This window comes from Callorhinus ursinus, unplaced genomic scaffold, assembly GCF_003265705.2.
Source record: "Callorhinus ursinus isolate GAN/ISIS: 27379988/994484 unplaced genomic scaffold, GSC_fseal_2.0 scaffold1, whole genome shotgun sequence".
Taxonomy (NCBI): Eukaryota; Metazoa; Chordata; class Mammalia; order Carnivora; family Otariidae; genus Callorhinus; species Callorhinus ursinus.
The window spans coordinates 127,572,666-127,592,120 of NW_027397063.1; the positions used below are offsets into that span (position 1 = coordinate 127,572,666).

General features: G+C 32.6%; 1 protein-coding gene across 1 annotated transcript in view; it reads right to left on the reverse strand.

Moving 5' to 3' along the window:
- Positions 1 to 19,455, reverse strand: part of ZNF385D (zinc finger protein 385D) — an 867,637-nt gene that overhangs the window by 641,443 nt on the left and 206,739 nt on the right. Inside the window, exon 3 of the mRNA XM_073900820.1 lies at positions 10,448 to 10,666. Within this exon, the coding sequence (XP_073756921.1) occupies positions 10,448 to 10,666 (219 nt within the window). The remainder of the gene's footprint in view (positions 1 to 10,447; positions 10,667 to 19,455) is intronic.

Sequence of the window (19,455 nt, forward strand, 5' to 3'; positions counted from 1 at the left end):
TGGCTATTAAAGAGGGCACGCTCTGCATGGAGCACTGGGTGTTATACACAAACAATGAATCATGGAACACTACATCAAAAACTAATGATGCAATGTATGGTGATTAACATAACAATAAAAAAATTTAAAAAAAGAAATATGTTATTTGTTTTTTGAGTATGCTGTTTGGTTAATACAATTTTATTGCAATTGAATCTCAGAGAAATTATAACATATGATATTTGGTGGTGGGCTTTTATATTAAGTTAATAAAGGCAGTCATTAAATAGTATATCAAGGAAAAGACATTTGTAAGCATCATGAAATAAGTCAATCCACCTTAGTACGTGATGGCAATGACAATATCATTGATAGTTTGGTAAAGAAATCATTTCAGGATCAGATATATTGAATGTAGGGATCTTCACTTTGATTTTTAAATTTCCACCTATTTCTATACCATGTAGTTAAAATGGGCCCTGATGCTTATAATAGTGAGAATACTGTACATTAAGATATTTCTAGAACTAAAGAAATTTCTTAAGGAAATTCTATTTAAGAAGGAAAAATATTTTATGACAGTAGGAATAAAAGCCTGATAGCAGGAATTATGAACACTGTAACACTTTCATTAGTCATGTTAGCAAACAGGGTCCTTGAATAGTTGAGTAAATGTGTCTGACAGGATTATAATAAATTAATATTTATTGAGTACCTATAAGATGTCTTAGGTTGTTCTGACACTATTCTAATTTATTATCTCAAAATCTGACCTCTTGAATAAAAGATTTAAATAGTGAAAACATTTCCACTACTCATAAAATTGTGATTTTTCAGCATTTAAAAAATGAATTTTGAGATTAATAACTGAGTATAATTCTAAACCTCTTACTGTCTTGATAAAAAATGACGGTAGCAGAGGTTCTTCCATGTTTGTTGAAATAAAATAAAAATAATATAGTTTGTTATTGATATTTTTTTGAGTTTCTTTTACATTTAATAATGGATGAATTAAACATAGGAAAGTTACCAGTAGTCAAAAGAGTATTCACTTAGCTCAGGGTAAAAATCAATTTATAAATATAAGCCTTGAATTTTAGACAGGAGATGAAATGAAAAGAAAAAAACTAAGACCTCTTATCAGTAAATCTATTGCACAGAAGAATATTCTGGAAATAGGGACTCTAGCACATATGTGGCTGTTTAAGGTAAAAAGTAAAAGAGACATTACAGAACACTTGCCATCAACAAATATTGACAATTATATAGTAAGTATTTTTCAGGTAAAAATGTAAATGTAAATGACTCTAAGAAACAAACTGAGGGTTCTAGAGCGGAGGGGAGTCAGGGGATGTGTTAGCCTGGTGATGGGTATTAAAGAGGGCACGTACTGCATGGAGCACTGGGTGTTATACGCAAACAATGAATCATGGAACACTACATCAAAAACTAATGATGCAATGTATGGTGATTAATATAACACAATAAAATAAAAAAAATGTAAATGTATTTCTAGGAGAAAATATTACCACCATATGAAGACAGCATTCTCAACAAATGAAGATATAAAAAGAAAAAAGAAAAACATACAAAATAGTGCTGAAGGAAGTAGTTTGGGATAAATATATACACTTGGACACTCTTTCATGATTAAGTTGTAAAATTTCATGGTCAGAATGCCAAACAAAAGAGCAAGAGCAGATGCAAACTGTGGTGTACATAAAACCCTCCTGCCCTTGCACAGATGGATTATCTGTTCCTCAAATTACCTACAATGTTCAGAACCCACTCACAACCACCAGAACTAGATTTAGAGGGAGGTAAACATTTGGTTTCATGGCTTGTAGATCTATGAGAGTCCCTGAAACATTGCTGAAAATATAACAAGAAAACACTTTGATTAGTCTCTTGGGTTTGCAATTCATCTTTCCTCAGCACATGTTAAAATAAAAACAGATGGTCACTAAAATGCCTCTAGAGCAGAGCTTTTGCTGCTGAATGAAGTATGCAAATTAGACCATGACCATCTCATTGCTCTGTCTCTTCCTTTCCCTCTTATTGATTTTCTATTTCTTCTGTTACTGGAGAATCCCAATTAAAGGAGCTTGGAATGCATACCCAGGGAATTTGAAATTTTAAGGAAAACACAGGGTGATTCTGAATCACATGTTCTAAAGACCAACAGAGAAACACCGTCTTAACCTTTCAAACTCTGGCTTGGCTTTTCCCACTTCATTGAAATAATTTTTCAAAGACACCTGCTATTTTACAATTTTCAGATCTCCAATATAGGTTGTCTTTCTCAACCTCTCCGAAAAAAGCCTTCAGGATCCATTGGTTAACCACATTCTTTTTCTGAAATTTTCTCCTCCTTTGACTTCCCAATCCTGGAGCAATCCTAGCTGTTGTCCAAGCTTGAGAGGTGATGTACTGTCATGGATATGAGCACAGACTCTAGAGCCAGCTTGCCAGGGTTCGGGGTCTGACTCTAGTTAAGAGACCTTGGGCAAATTACCTTCTTTGTTTCAGTTTACTGATCTACATAATGGACACAAATAAACTATAGTAACTCACAAAAATATGATTTAGTATACATTACATACCTAGCACAAAGTAAATCCACAACAAATATTACTCATTATTTGTATTTCTGACACCTTCATTATCTTAGGATATTTCGCTCCCTCCTATAGAACAAAAATTAAATTTTAAGGTTGCTTTCCCTCTTCTTCTTTCTTTTGGCTATTTTATAACTCCCTGAGCTATAGTTTTTCTATCAATGAGATAGAACTCCATTTAGTATCACAAACTGAGTAAGTACCTAGGTCAAATCATCATCTTTGTTACCCACACTCCAATCAGCTTTTCCTCTGTTCAGTCTTAACATTTAACGACACTAAACTAATGTAACAATAGTCACATAGCATACAAACAGGGTTCTTTTTTTTTAAGATTTTATTTATTTGAGAGAGAGAGAATGAGAGACAGAGAGCACGAGAAGGAAGAGGGTCAGAGGGAGAAGCAGACTCCCCGCTGAGCAGGGAGCCCGATGCGGGACTCGATCCCGGGACTCCAGGATCATGACCTGAGCTGAAGGCAGTCGCTTAACCAACTGAGCCACCCAGGTGCCCTACAAATAGGGTGCTAATCTAGAATCTTGCTAATTCTTCATTCAAGCTGTATTCACTATTTTATTTCTCCTGCTAATTATATATATTATACCAATTTTCTTTGTTAGAGGATAGTAATCTTCTTTGGGATTGGGAAATATGAATTATCAGAATTACTATTGCATACACATGTTTGTTTAATATACGTTAATGAAGTTTAATATTCTTACATTAATTCTGTTTTTATTCCTCTCCTTTTGAAACCATACTTGTTGTACCTCTAAGTCAATGATTAGTTCCTACAATCTTCTACACTTCTATACTTTTATTTAGCCATTGAAATAAAACCTTAAAGGAAAATTGTATGTGTTTTTTGTCACCTATTCTCTCTGAAGTAAAATCTTGAATTGAAATCTACATTCATTTTTTTCTCTCCTCTATCAAGACTGGCAAATCTTAAGTGACTAGTAAACATGTCTTGCTCATATCTTTGATTTCAACACTGTACCTGATGCAAGTAGTTGGAAATGGGCAAGCATATGTAATCTGTCTTTTGTCTTTCTACCTGTGTACATAGTGTCAACCTCAATCTGGATAGTCTTGACACCCATTTAAGTTTCCCAAGAAGAATCTAACTGCATGTAAAATGTCAGTAAACAGAACTGTCGTTACTGAAGATGCCACAGGTGAGACATAAGAGAGAATTATAGCACGCATTACAAAGTTAACAAATTAAAATTTCAGACTAGATAAGCCTGTCTCCTCCATCCCCTTGTCCCTGACCCCAAGAAGACATTCAGTTTCCGATCTGTCTGGCTCCTAGTCCCCAGACTCATTGCTCTTCACTTGCCTACAATTAGTTTGGGCAGGTCAGTTATGTCCCATCTCTAACTGCAAACCAACATAACTAAATTCATCGCAATGTTCATCAAACACTGAGCTGCACCTCTGAGGCTATTTCAGATTAATCTTAGAGGTATTCTAAAGTTTTGTTGGAAATAAAATTATAGAGCTTTTTTCCCCACCTCTGTGGGTTGCCATATTTGTGTTTAGATTCAGGCTTTTACCTCATTCTCATCACATTTTTGTTATATCTTCCAGAAATTTCTATTTTACTCTTCATTGTGCAGTGCTGCTGTGGATTTATTTACTTCTGTTCTCAAATTTCTTGTGTCACATCATTGCAATTTTGGAAATAAGAGGAAATAGATGTGTCTATGTTGCTATTTTTGAAAATTACTTTCTTACCTTTTATTCAAAGACTTAAAATTAATATTTTGAAAGTCTATTTAATGAATTAATCTTTAAAAAGTGCCAACTTAAAAACACACACACACATACACATATGCTCATATTACTATTTAGTGTTTCTGAGAAACAAGCACAAAATGATGAAGCATGCCATGCCTGGGGTGAAGCTGTAGAAACTTCCCAATGCCAGTTTAAATAGGGTTGGCCTCTACATGCAAACTAACCTGTTTAGGAAAGGGAAATTCATACATAAAATCAGCCCATTTCCATTACCTGCTAGTTCTGCTACTGTGGGCAAATTACTTTAGGGAAAATATAAAGGAAATAGAAAAATAATGAAAAAATATGTACTTTCAAACATAGAAAAGTGAAAGTGATTATTTTCCTAATACTGGAGAATAGAAACACTAGAACCGGAAGAGATTGCTGTGGAAGTAGTGACTGAAAGGGGCAAAAGGTGAGGGAACGAGAGAGTTCAAACTGTGCTAAACAGATTTGAAGTTTTGATGCACAAATGAATTATTCTGCATCCTCAGTTTATGCTACCACTGCTAGAAGCTCCCAATTCTTCAAACTGCCCCAAACAGACACACACATATACACATAGAAAATCTCCAATAGAAAACTGTTACATCCCAAATAAATTCTATTCTCAAACTAAATGGCATGCATTTAATTCATTCTTTTTTTTTTTTTCTTAAGGCTTCTCTTAGTGGCCATTTCACCTAATTTTTCATGAATAACCACAGTCATGAAGAACTAGAGTATACTTCTTCCTGGGCACAGTTGCCTACTGGGGTGGTCTCCAGATAGGAGTCACGCTGGATTATCAGCCTCAGATTATAAAATGTCACTATTATCCCAGTAAAGAGGGGTTTTCTTAGAGATATAGACTGGATAAGAAATCTCTGTGTTGATAAAGATGCTACTATTCAATGAAATTAATGTTAAGCCCAGGTGAAACATGTAGCTAGTGGCTAGAATTCCACCTATTTGAAATGATCAACATGTTTTTCTTTCATGGAGAAAAAAAAAAGTTGGTAACCAAAGCCAAAAACCTACTCAAAATTTGAACATGATAAAACTAGCATTTGTCATTTTCTCCCATATTTTTATCCTTCAGGGATAAAAAAGAAACTTGGATCGGGCGCCTGGGTGGCTCAGATGGTTAAGCGTCTGCCTTCGGCTCAAGTCATGATCGATCGAGTCCCGCATCAGGCTCCCTGCTCCTTGGGAGCCTGCTTCTCCCTCTGCCTCTCTCTCTCTCTCCCTCATGAATAAATAAATAAAATTAAAAAAAAAAAAGAATTCATGGCTTTAAAAAAAAAAGAAACTTGGATCAAAAAAGAACAAAATGTCTTATTACATAATGTTGGACAATTTAGTATCAGCATTTTTTCACTGTCTCCCCTAGGCTGAATCTTCTAAAGGTCGAGAAGAGAGAAGCTTGAGAAAAGCAACATTCCTTATTGCCATATCACATTATGTCATATACTAATATAGATATTATTCAGAAAGCAGTTATCATTATTTAGGAAAATGACCTGAAAAGGCATCACTACTAATCCATAAATATACTAGTAAGTTCTAACTAGTCCATGGACATTCTACAAAAGCACAAATAGTCCTTGGAAATCAAAAGGTGAAATGAATTTTTATATAAATGAGAAATTTATTATAAAATCAAGGCCTGAAGTAACAGAAAATTCTATGAAACTATTTTGAATTTTTATTAACTACCCATGTTTCAAGAGAAGGCACCTCTTATAAATTGAAAATCCACTGACACTTTAAACCTTATCTGGGACAATCAATGGAAAGAGAAAAGAAAATAGATCAGTGAGAGCTTGAAAGGAAAATTTTATTTAGCTTTTCTGTTAAATAAAAGAAAATTTAATGCTAAGAGGATAGATAAGGGCGACAATATTCTAGATTTATGTGTTACAAAATAATGAGCACCGAAAGACTCTAGAATACTATTAGATAAAACTGAATTATTTGATAGCAGTTTCAACCCAATAAAAATGGAAAACCACACTTAATAAAATAACTCAAATATGACAAAGGTATTATGAATAAAATAAAGTTGTCACAATAGGTCAACTTGTTACTCAATCCTTTAACAAAGCTTTAACAACAGCTTAACCATGGTGAGTGAGCACATGAAATTGAATTAATTTCAATTTTTAAAGTATTAAAAATTTAAAGTATTTTTAAAGTTTCTATTAAATAGAAACTTTAAATACTCTGAAAGTTTTACCCTTTGTTATATGTATTCCAAAATGCTCTTATGAATCAAAGGAGCATGTTTATGCTAATCTTCAAATTTCAGTTTTTAGATAAAAGTATACTTTTATCTTAGTATATTTATATAATCTTAGTATACTTCATTTTAATACTCAACTTTATACTTCTTGAAAATCTTATTAAAACCTATATACACAATAAAAATCTCAAGTTTTTTCCATTATAGGATATATCACATAATTAGAATATAAAATGACAAATGTGAGTAAAATCTCAACATCTAGCCAGAAATCACAATTCCATTATTAATTTCTTTAGGGTAATTTTAAAATATGCATTCATAAAAGGTGGTGGTATGCAAACACCATTATATTATCATGATTGTAAAACTGTACATCCAATATTGCTTACTCAATTTATTTGCATACCTGATAGAATTGTGACAATTTAGATGAAATTATCTCCGCAGGACTCTAGGCGATTTTTATTTTAGTTTTGCACATTTATGAATAGTCCAGATGGGACAATATTATTTTTATCATCAGAAAAATAATAGTCATTTGCAGAACTTAACTTCTAAGTAAATAAATAATTAAAGATGTTTTCCAAAGAGAAAATTAGTAAGCCATGCAGTTTGTACTGGAATTTCTTTACTTTATAGTTTTCATGAGAGGGTAAAGCATGGAATCTCTGGAATATGATAAAGTCTACACACTTAAGCAACTTTTAACTACAGAATACCCTTTTGCCACTTTTGTATCTTCTCATCTCGAAAAAATGTGCAACAAAAAGAAATGTATTTCTGGAATAACAGTGATAAATTATACAAGACCTATTTACATGACTCTATTCTCTACAAAATATTTTCAGCAGTTATTTGGTAAAGAGAACTTAAGGAAACTCAGATTTGTTGTAATAATGTAAGTTAGGTAGTTTAAAAAATAACAACTCAACAACATAAGAATACATCCAAATGTAGGATATAATTTTGTGACACTAGAATTTACGTTTACCAGAGAAATTTGTATGTTGCTGATAATGGGGACAGGTGACTTTATGGATAGAATTATTTGGTAAGTGTCTTAGTCCCTTTGATTCCTGGCTACCTTATTTATAAAATAGAATAATATATTCTTTGCAGAGTTGTTGATTGGGATTTAATAGATGATATATATAAATCACCTGGAACAATAAATACTAACTCACTTTTTGTTCTCTTTGCATTTTTTTATGACCACTTATATTTAGGCATCAAATAGACAATACAGATGGAGGAAAGTATTAAATTTTATTGCGTTTGAACAATGAAGCATATTATGCATATTACTTATTAAGATACAGCAAGCATTGGTGGTGTCTTAGGTAGATTTCCAGGAAGTAGATGCAGATGATTTTGTGGGCGAGTCCTGCAGTCCATTTTGCAAGTATGAACATTCAAGAAGAAGAATAAAACAATTTCCATATCTTTCTCTAAATAAAAATGATAATGTTCTCAACTAAGAATTTGTAGGATCCTTTATTCTTAGGAATTCCATTTTTAGCTTGGTTTCTGTGTGTAAAGGAATTACCATTAATAGGTATATGAGGCTTGGAATTGGGCTCCTTTCTTACTTGTGAACAGGTCTAAAAAAGTACACTTTTAGAGTGGGGAGGTGGAGGAATATGTACAGGGAATAATATGTTTCTATATTAATGTAAGGTACTAACGCAGTTGTGAGGTCGATTGCCCATAGTAAGATCCACCTGCAGATAAAGGTGAGCATTCCTCTGAAGTATCATTCCAGACCAAACTAATATGACCTAAACGAAGTGTTCTTACTTATTCACGGTTGTTTTTAGAGACTTTTACTAGAAAGAGCCTTGGGAAAAAATAATATGAATAGAAAATGTAGCAATAAATTTTGTTAAGCACCATATTGATCAATGCCTTGTTGGCAATATGATAGGATTTTTTTTATGTTCTCTTAAAATGATTTCTCTCTTTGAGTAAAGAAAGGCACAGTTTCTGCAGAATATTCATTCTGAGAAGGCAGTAGACTTCAGAAGTGCAGGTATGTAAATGAATAAGACCTGAGTTTGATTGCTAGTTTGACCATTTAATAGTTGTATGACCTTCATCACACTATTTAATCGATGTTATCCTCAATTTCCACATTTATAAGAAGAAGATAATGGCAACATCCCTGTGATTGTAAGGAAAAATTAAACAAGAAAATGCATATAAAGACTTTACCACACTACTAGCCCATAATAAATACACTGATAAAATGATTTTAAAATAATCAATTTGAGAGAACTCATTCCTATTACTAGGATTTGAAAATTTTGACCATTCTAAATTTTGTCTGGGACTGGCTCTGATTTGAGTTTCTAAGCCAGGCATGACTGACTTTTGTCCTGGTTTCTTTCTATGATATCATTTATTATTCCTCCAAAAGAAGTTTGTCAATGTAAACATAGGTAAAGGAAAACACCAAAGCTGCTACCATTATCTCCAACAATACAAACTTAAAGAAAAACAACTTGAAATTGAATCATACTGTGCTTAAGAAGGTATCACCTAAATGTCAAACATAAGGTTAAGAAGTTCAAAATAGAGGCTGTGAAATATATGTTTTTAAGCAGGACTTAAGAAACACATTTTGTCTTACTAGTTCATCTTATGCCTATAGAATTTAGTAATTCTCAATTATTTTCTGATGACTATTTTTGTTTTGTTTTTACATATCTTTGACCAATAACATCCAAGATGAACTATTTGCCATACAGTAGAAAGAGAAATATGGAGTCCTTTCTAATTAGACTATTTTAGCTTAGCCATACTAAAAAGAACAAAGCAAGGTAGAAATAATTTCCAATTTAAAAATGTACTGTTTTTCTTCTCATTATTTGGTAGCCTTGAAGCAAACTACAAATTTATATTAAAAAATCTTCATGATGCCAAGTCATGAGAACAGATCAAAATTCAGGCTCATTTTTAAGTGACATTAAATTTACACAAAATGTATCTTATTTATCAAACATGAAGTATCCAACCAGAATACAAGATTGTAATATTTTGTTTGCTATTGATTTAGCTTTCCTAAGGAATCCACCCCTCCTCTCCCTCACCTCTCCTTGCTTTTCCTAATAAAGTTGCATTTGCTTCCAAAAGTATTTTTGTGCTATTTTTAGTATCCGTTTACTCCAAAACTCAACATACACTTTCCCCAAAATGTATTCTAAAACACTTAAACAAACAAATGAATAGAAAATGTAACAATAAATTTTGTTAAGCACCATATTGATCAATGCATTGTTGGCAATATAAGATTTTTTTTACATTCTCTTAAAATGATTTCTAATACTAATACATTTGCTAGTGTTTTCACTAGCAAGTTTAAACAATCTTTAAGTACTGACAGATCATACTTTATTGTTCAAACACCTAGTTCATAAGATATGTATTTTTCTCAATTTAACTGCAATCTTACTAACCAACTGAAGCCCCTTAACATGCAAAAACAAAAACTCTAAATATTGTTTTATATAAAATTTAAAAGGATGTCCATTTCCAAAAAACATTAAAGTTGAACATCAAGGAACACTAACGTCAACTTTTTCAAATTATAACAAATATCTTGGAGGGTCATGAAAACAATCCTAATACAATTAAATACATACAACAAACAAAATTTCCCCTTTTCATCCAAAATGCTGTGAGAAATTATTCAATGTACTGTGCTGATAAAGCTTTTATTTAATGTTCTGTCCTGGTTTTAAAGATAGATTAGTCTATTCTTTTATATTTACATCTGCAGGTACACAAATAACTTAAGTTGATGATGTAAAATTGAGAATATATTTTTAGAAAAACTTACCATTGTCATTTTTCAGGATCCCATTGCTCAGTTGTTTTAATCTCTTTTGATGTGATTTGCCATTGTAGTGGATTTGTGCTTGAGCTGCCGAATTCAGCTGAATGTTACAAACATTGCACAAAGTGAAATTGGTATGTTTCTTTTCTCTTTCAGGTTTTTCTTCAAAGTCATCAGGTAAAAATTCAGCCTCACTTTCTCCATCGTGTGCACATGTGAAATCTAGGAGTGCAAAGGAATTTATGAACAGGCGGATCAAGACTTCTGGATTCTTTCATAGTACTGAATTGGATAGCAAATAAGCATTGTTCTAGATAATAAGAATTCAAAATTTCCACTTCCTCCCTTTTTAGTGCATCACTTTCATACTATCTAAAGTAGTTAGCTTCTTTAATAGAATACAAATGAGAAATATTTCACTTTTTTTTTCTATGTCAAATAGTGGGTTAAAGGTCTGAAAAGGGTCTAACATACATTCATTCAATCGTTTGACAAGAGAATAGGCACTATAGATTTTCCTGTCTCATAGCTGAAGAAACTAAGGTTTAGAGTAGTTAAATAACTTGCCTAGGCTCACACAGCAAATAAATGGTACAGTGGGATAGAAGTTTTATTAATCTCCAAATCCCAAATTCTTCATCGTCTTGTTCTCTAACAGGTATTAATGTATTAGATATTCCCCTTTTGATTCAACTAAATAACTTTCTCTTGTTTATCTATTCCTTGCACATTAAGTAAAGTCACTTATATCTGGATGGATACATCCTACAAATACAAAAATGCTGAAATTGTTTCAGTGCCTAAAATTTTATATTTTATACCTGGAGCACAAAAGTGATTCTGAATACCCAAGATATCTACATAAGTAGGGTGAAAAAAAGTGTAACTTATCTGTGGATTACAATGAAATATATTATTTTGGGATAAATATATGCTTTGTATACTCAAATCCAAGAGAAAAGGGCAACTGATAATTCCAGTACCTCTGGCTTTAACATTTAACTACTGCAATACATGTTTTACTATTCATTTAGAAATTACTTAAAATAATGGCTCCTTTCTAAAATTTTTCTATGTTTTCACTACATGGGACTCTGTACAACTCTTATGGTCCAGGTTTGGGACCATTCCAATTTTCCAGATTTCTCAAGGATTTATTTTATTGTCATTGAAAATATTGGCAGAGGAAAGCAACAATTATTTTAACATGCATTTATTAATTGCTTACTGTGTGGCAGGCAATCTTCTAGGTGCTGGAGATAAACTGATAAGATGAGGATGGTCCTTACCATTATTCAACTTACTGATAATGATAAGAAGTTCATTAGAAGATGGGCTTTGGCATCAGGTGAATGAGATAATAAATGCTAAAATAATTTTAACAATCAAAATTTTTCTACTAAATCAAGCCAAACACCTAATACTTGAATCAAAGAATATTGAAGTATCTAATTTCCAAAAGGAGTAAAAGCATATAATTCATACTTTTGGGAGGAGCCATTTATTTAAAATATGTTAACCTCTTTTTAAGAAGGAAGCTTCATCTTTCTTACTCAGGTAGCCCTATTACAAAATATTAAACATATAATTTAAGTGGTCATATTGAAAAGAAAATAGATTTTGTGAAATGATTACATAATCTTAGTTAAAGCAAAATATATAAAAAATATTAGCTCTTCTTATTTTATTTTAAGATTTTATTTATTTATTTATTTGAGAGAGAGAGCACAAGAGGGGGAGGAAGAGGGAGAAGTAGGCGCCTCATTGAGCGGGGAGCCTGATGTGGGACTCAACCCAAGGACCTTGGGATCATGACCAGAGCTGAAGGAAGACATTTAACCAACTGAGCCACCCAGGTGCCCCTAGCTTTTCTTATTTTATATTAAAGAAAATAATTTAAGTATCTACTCCAGGTTTGTATTCAGAATGTTTCAAAACTTCTCTTGCTAGAGCTGATTTATATTTTTAAAGTCAAAAGACTTTAAATACCATGAAAAAGATTAAGTGAATGACGGTGCATTTAATCACTGTGATATTGGGGTGCCTGGGTGGCTCAGTCGTTGAGCGTCTGCCTTCAGCTCAGGTCATGATCCCAGGGTCCTGGGATCGAGCCCCACATCGGGCTCCCTGCTCCGCGGGAAGCCTGCTTCTCCCTCTCCCACTCCCCCTGCTTGTGTTCCCTCTCTCGCTGTGTCTCTCTCTGTCAAATAAATAAGTAAAATTTTTAAAAATAATAATCATTGTGATATTGTATAGCCAATGAAACAGATCGGAAAAATTTGTAACATGGGAAATTCTTTCTATATAATTAAAAAACAAACACAGGATGTAAATTTACAAATGTTGACACTATGTAAAACACAAATAAAACTTAGAAAAAATGATAGTAGTTGATTCCAAACGGTAATTAGAGTTAGCGTTTTTTCTACATCTTTTCCTCATTTTCAAAATTTTACATAATGGCCACTTACATTTATTATTTTAAAAGTCAATATATTTGAAAGAAATAAGCCAAAAAAAGAGAACCTGTATCCTACTGAATGAATGGTAGCTTTGTCAGAACTAGGCCAAACTACACAGACAGTCCCAGTACATGAGCCTCTGTGATACATCATTTTTAATAAATATATGCCTATGTTTGGAAGGAAACATTTTCTTCCTTGGTTCACATTTCCACCTTGACCTATAAAATAAGAATGTCTGCCAACAATTTAGTAGGAGAAAATACTGGAGAAGATTTTTTCTACCAAGGCTATGAGATTTATTTGCTTACATGTGAAGGGTTCCCTGATTACTAAAGAAACTGAAGACTAGGTCACCAGAGTTGATAATTAATTTTGCACCAGGAGGGGGAGAGGCAAGGATAACAACTCTTAAAGGAAGTAGAAAGTAAGATATATTAACCATGTGGCATGAACATTAGGAAAAAAAGGAAATCTTGAATAAATTCTTGTGACTGGGGTCACAAGACATTTATAGAATTTGCAAGAAAACAGCAATGTTTCAAATGGCATTCTCTAAAGTAGGAGGTGATATGCATAAGTAATTTTTTACTCCTCATGTGGTAAAATTATCACTTAACTTCTGGAAGGGAAATTTTGTTCATTTGAGTTTCACCGAGAAAAAAAAATTCAGTGGCCCTACATAGGCTTTAGGTAACTAGCTTGGAACCCAAACTATTTTATCAATTAACTCATTTTTTTCCACCTAACCGCTATCCCTCAGAACCACTGAAGACACTTTGAAAGTCTGTGGCTTTACATAATAATGTGGATCTAGACCGTATCATGTAATAGGTTTAAGGATTAAAATTATCCTAGGAATGATTACTGTAGGAATTAGGTATTTGCTTGTGTGCATGTGTGCATGTGTGTGTGTGTTTTAAGATTTGTAGACAAAAAGTTTAAATTAATCCTATGATCATAGAAATCAAAGGTGGGGTATATAAGAGAACTCATCTTTGGTAAACTATATTAAACCATGTATCTGAGCATAATTTGAGCAAAATAAAAGTGGAAACAATATTTTTCCTGGGAAGCAACAGGGTTCTTGAAGTTGATTTATAGTACATTGTTTTGACCCACTTGGGAACCTTCTGAGGTAGAAGTTTACATGTCAACACTTGAACCAAAGCACCAGCTTTTGGCATTAAGACTATCCTGAAAATTGCTGATCTTTTCTTCCCCACATTACCCCCAGGGTAACAGGCCATAACCCTGGTGGACCCTAAGTTTGGTGTAACCCAACTTATTAATAATCAAAAGTTGGGGAGTACACATAGAAGCCAATTGAAGGAGGTCCCAATGACCAAAGCTGGAACAACCAACTAAATACCATATTATTGGATTATAGTCCAAAGTATAAAATACTTTATACTTTAAATATAAAATATCAAGGAATATATACTGATATTAAAAAATAAATGGGGAAGAAGATGCAAACCCCCCATGAAGAAGTGATCCAAACAGTTTAAATAGATACCCTTCCTCAAGAAGGATGGAACATTACTCCTTACCCCTTAAGAACAGGCTACACTTAGTGACTTGCTTCCAAATAATAAAGTAACTCAATAGTGGAAAAACTTGACAAACACTACCTCAGCTATGTAATCAAGGCTAACAACAGTGATAAGTCATGTGGACAGCATGTATTCTTGATATGACAGGTTGAGAATGGTTTTTCACCTCTACATGTCTTCCTCAGAAAAACACATAACCCAAGTCAAAGCACGAGAAAAACACCAGACAAAAAAATGAAGGACATGCTACAAAATACCTATTACTCCTGAAAATTGTCAAGGTCATCAAAAACAAAGTTTGAGAAATTATCACAGCCCAGAGGAGCCAAAGGAAATATTAAAAGTAAATGAAAGGTGGTATCTTGGATGGAGTCCTGAAAGAGAGTCAGAACGCTGGGTTAAGGAAAAAAAAAAAAAGAAAAGAAATAAAATCTAAATAAATTATGCAGTTTCATTAATATTAATATATTATTATTAGTCCAATAGTTGTGACAAATGGACCATACTAATCTGTCAACAAGAGAAGAAATTGGGTTGGTGGGGTATATGGGAACTCTAGTAACTTGGCAACTTTTCTACACATTTAAAACTATTCTAAAATAAAATATTTATTTATTTTAGATTGGGGAAAGGTCAGGGACCATTCTCTCTCTTCTTGATGCATCAAGCCAGAATTTCTTTGGAACTTCTATACACTGGGAAAGAACTAAGAAAGAAGCTTCTCTTCTTTTCTTCATCCCTTGCTCATTTATTTCCAAGCAGGAAAAATAAATTGTGTGATTGGGAGGGTGAGGGAAAGGATCACTGCCTCATGTGTGGCCAACCATCGTGGCTCTGTATTTCAAATTCACTTAAAATTACATTTTCTGGGGTGCCTGGCTGACTCAGACAGAAAAGCATGTGACTCCAAGAGGGGTCATAAGTTTGAACCACATGTTGGGTGTAGAGATTACTTAAATAAAAATAAAACTTTTAAAAAACTTACATTTTCTTCTCTTCTCAGTTGCGATATGTGAACTTAAAGTATAAAGGCTCACATCCTTGATGGAAGGCCCAGAATTTTCCAGCTGCCCTGCATATAACTGGGGAGGTAAATTCAATTCAGACAGGAAAGGGTGGGAAATCCAATATGGACCATGGTTCCAAGCAATTTTCTTGAATTCAATTTGCCTATTAAATAACCAACCAACCAACCAACCCATTAATGAAAAATTTAACACATCTTCTGAGGCCTTTTGTCTATTTATGATAAATTCCAATCAGGATGAAGAATAAGCTATTCACACACACACACACACACACACACACACACACACACACACACACAGTGTTATCCAACCAATCTCCATATTAAGAATTCAAAAACTCCATTTTGGGTTAGTATTTCAACCCTACCAAAACAATCAACAACCATTAGCATAAAATTAGAAGCATTTACAGTAGTGTATATTATTTGACAAATATGTATATTATTTGACAAACAAACCTAATTTATTGAGTGGAAAACTTTCTCTACAGATAATTTTGGTGTTTTATTTCAAAGTTAACAAGCCAGGTTCCATTTTTTTGCCCATGGTTGCATTTATCCCTTGTTCTTGGATCTGCTACCTTATCAAATGGATAAGCCTTTAAAATCTTCAAGAATCGTAAGGTTCTACAAGGCAGTTTAGAGCACAATAAACCATACTTTAAAGGGGTTTTACAAATGACCTATAAAATCATTCAATAGTAAATGTCATAAATAAACTAATCTAAATGATTATTGTTTTTCAACGGCTTCTACTGCCATAGAAAACTTTTTAATGAAATAGGGCGGGACGTATAATATAGAACACATTTAGCACAGACCGGTTTCCATAAACAGTGGCATAACTAAATAGCAAACACTAAAAATACCTTTAGAAATCTTGGTATGACCATGTATGTAGCAGTCATTTAGATGAAATATAAAATAAATTAGATGAAAATAAAATAAATATTTGATCTTTAGATATGAAAAATGAATAGTTCAAGTGGATAACAGCTAGCTACTTAAAAAAACAGAACTCATAAGTTCAATTGATAGGCAGCTTTAGTTCTTTGAGTTTTGAAAGTACTTATAGAAGGACAAGAGGTGATAAATTTGGTCTATTTGTTTCAAAATCAATTTCTTTGAGAAAATAAAAGCAAACATCTAAATACTACTCAAATTTTTTAGAACAAACTTTGTCTGAAAAGAGGAATCTACTGATATGAAGTTCCCTACAGAGTCTATTATATTATAAAGAGCTTTCTCAATTGCTTTATTATGAAAAAGAATAAGTACTTTTTGGAGAGGACATGGAATTCTAGACCATTTTACTTAAGGAGAAATTGTACTTTGTACAATCTGTACAAATCCTTATAGAGTTTGTAATTCATTCCTGCATGACTTTACTTGACTGGCTCAAAAAAAAAGAAGGTAAGAAATATAACAAAGATTTAATCATTATTTTGAGAATATAATCTCATAACTACAACTGTAAGATGGCATTCTGAAGAAACATTTCAAAGGTCATATTAAAAATCAGAGAAAAGTTGTGAACATCTTGAATAAGTATTCATAGAGCAAAATACTTTTAAAAAATAGTACTATACTACTGTTACATGATTGGATACTGGTTACTTGGAATAAAATTTCCAGAGACAATATTGTAAATGGATTTTAAAAGCACTCATTTAATTTGAAATAACTTAAAAAAATAAAATAGCCATTAGTTATCTGAAAGGTGATTCTAGTGATGACAAACATTGTTTTCGAAGGTTTCAATGAAGTTGCTTTTTGAAATTAGAATCATAAATGAAATACAAGCAAATATTTTATTTTTTAAAGATTTATTTATTTTGGGAGAGAGAGAGAAAGAGCATGAGCGGAGTGAGGGGCAGAAGGAGAGAATCTTACAAGCAGACTCCCTGATAAGTGAGGAGCCAGGAGCCAATACTGGGCTCCATCCTACAACCCATGGAGATCATGACCTGAGCTGAAACCAAGAGTTGTACGGTTAACTGACTGAGCCACCCAGGTGCCCCAAAAAGCCAATATTTTAAAATCTAATCGTCATTCTTGAAATTTATGGAAGAAAGTTAACCATTCTTTTCTCTTCTTGGTAAAAAAAAATGAGGGATTGAGTTTTATTCAACATTTCCCTAAATTAGGATTACACAGCATAAATTATATTTATATCTATACAGATACAGATAAAAATTCCAGATATGCTGCAAGAAACCAAGTGAACTATTTCAGTAGTCAATTTTCCTCTGTTTTCAAGACTAACTTATAAAAAAAATATTTTACTGTAATGGTCAAATTATATGAATGTATTAATTACATTTATAGCATTTCACCTTTGAGAAAATTATAGATCACAATATTCTTGTACATTTCAATTTTAAAACTATAAATAGTCCGTAATTATGTAATTAAAGTACCAACATTAGAGCAATTTTGCATTGATCTCATTCCCCACTAGAGTGCAGTATGAATTTAAAATTAAAACTACAGTATCTGGAGATTCCCATAACACTAGGCATAAAAATAGCATTACTGTAATTTTGTAAATATATAATACATATACACATATTCATATACACAATATTCAGCTTTTGTGGTATGCATATATATAGTACATCTAATTAATTCCATGTAAATTCACCAAAATTTAGCTATAAAAATCAGACATTAAAAATAAATTGGAGGAATGTCACAGAAAAGCAGACACTCTAAATCAATCTAATAATCATGTTACTATAAGTTCTCTATTAATGAGCAGCAACTGTTTTATATAGTTTTCTGATTTAAATATCACTGTGGAACTTTAAAAATTAGGACATTTTAATTAGTATTATCTTACTTTTATGATAGGAAAATGATATTATAAAAGATTACAGGAGATAAGTCAAGGTTAATGGATTATTTCAATTACAGTTTTTATTATATCATGGCATTAAACCAAATTTGTCAGTCTCAATAAGATTATGGTTTTCACAAGGTGAAGAAAAGCTTACTAAATATTCAAGGATTCACACACAAAATTAAACTGGGAATGTCAGGATGAGATACAGAATGCAACTTTTAAATATATTCTTTTCCCTTCTTAGGCAGTGGGCTTTTAGAATTGTAAACTCACAATCAGAATTTCTAGTGTGAGGCCTCAGATAAAGAAAACCCTACCTTACTCTTCAAGTGACCCATCATGAAATCATGGCTAGAATATCTTTGAGAGCAAGCAAGAGCTCATAGTTTAATGTCAAAAATAAAAACAAAGGCAAGTCTTATCTTTTTAATAAAAGGCATTCTATTAAAACCATATTCAGTAGATGTATCTTAAATTTCAATGTAATTAATGTCATCTCTTAAAGTTTCAAAATCCTATGAAAAAACTTCATAATGACAATATATTTTTACAAATAAGCTACAGATATTTCCCTATATTCTGGCCTTTTAAAGTTATTTTTGCTTTTTTTTTTTAATTTTAGGAATCTCTTTTGAAATCAGTCATGACTTTGGGGCCTCATTGGCAAAATCTGACCCCCTGGATTTAAGCCATCCAGTATCATGCCACCAGGGTGTTGAGGCCAGATTATGAGCCATGCTCCTGAGTTCTCATGCTATATTTTTTATGATGCTATTTTAAATATTAACCCTGTTCCCTTGAAAATGCACCAAAAATTTTTGTGCTTTCATCTGTATCCTACTTTGCATCTAAAACAGCTTATATAAAACTTAAGAGTGGTTTGCCCCAGAAAAACTTCTGAAGATCTAAATTAGAGAGAGATTGCTTTGGCTTCTATCTGGTGAAAATTTCTGTGAGAGGAGGAACCAGGAACCCAGATCAGTGAAAAGTGATTTGACAAACATATTTAAAGCACCTCCTCTGTGTGCAGCACCCTTTTAGACACTTGGGGGTATCAGCATTCCCAAAAAAGCAAATATCCTAGTCTTCTTTGGAGTTTGAGAAGAGAGTGAAAATGTAGG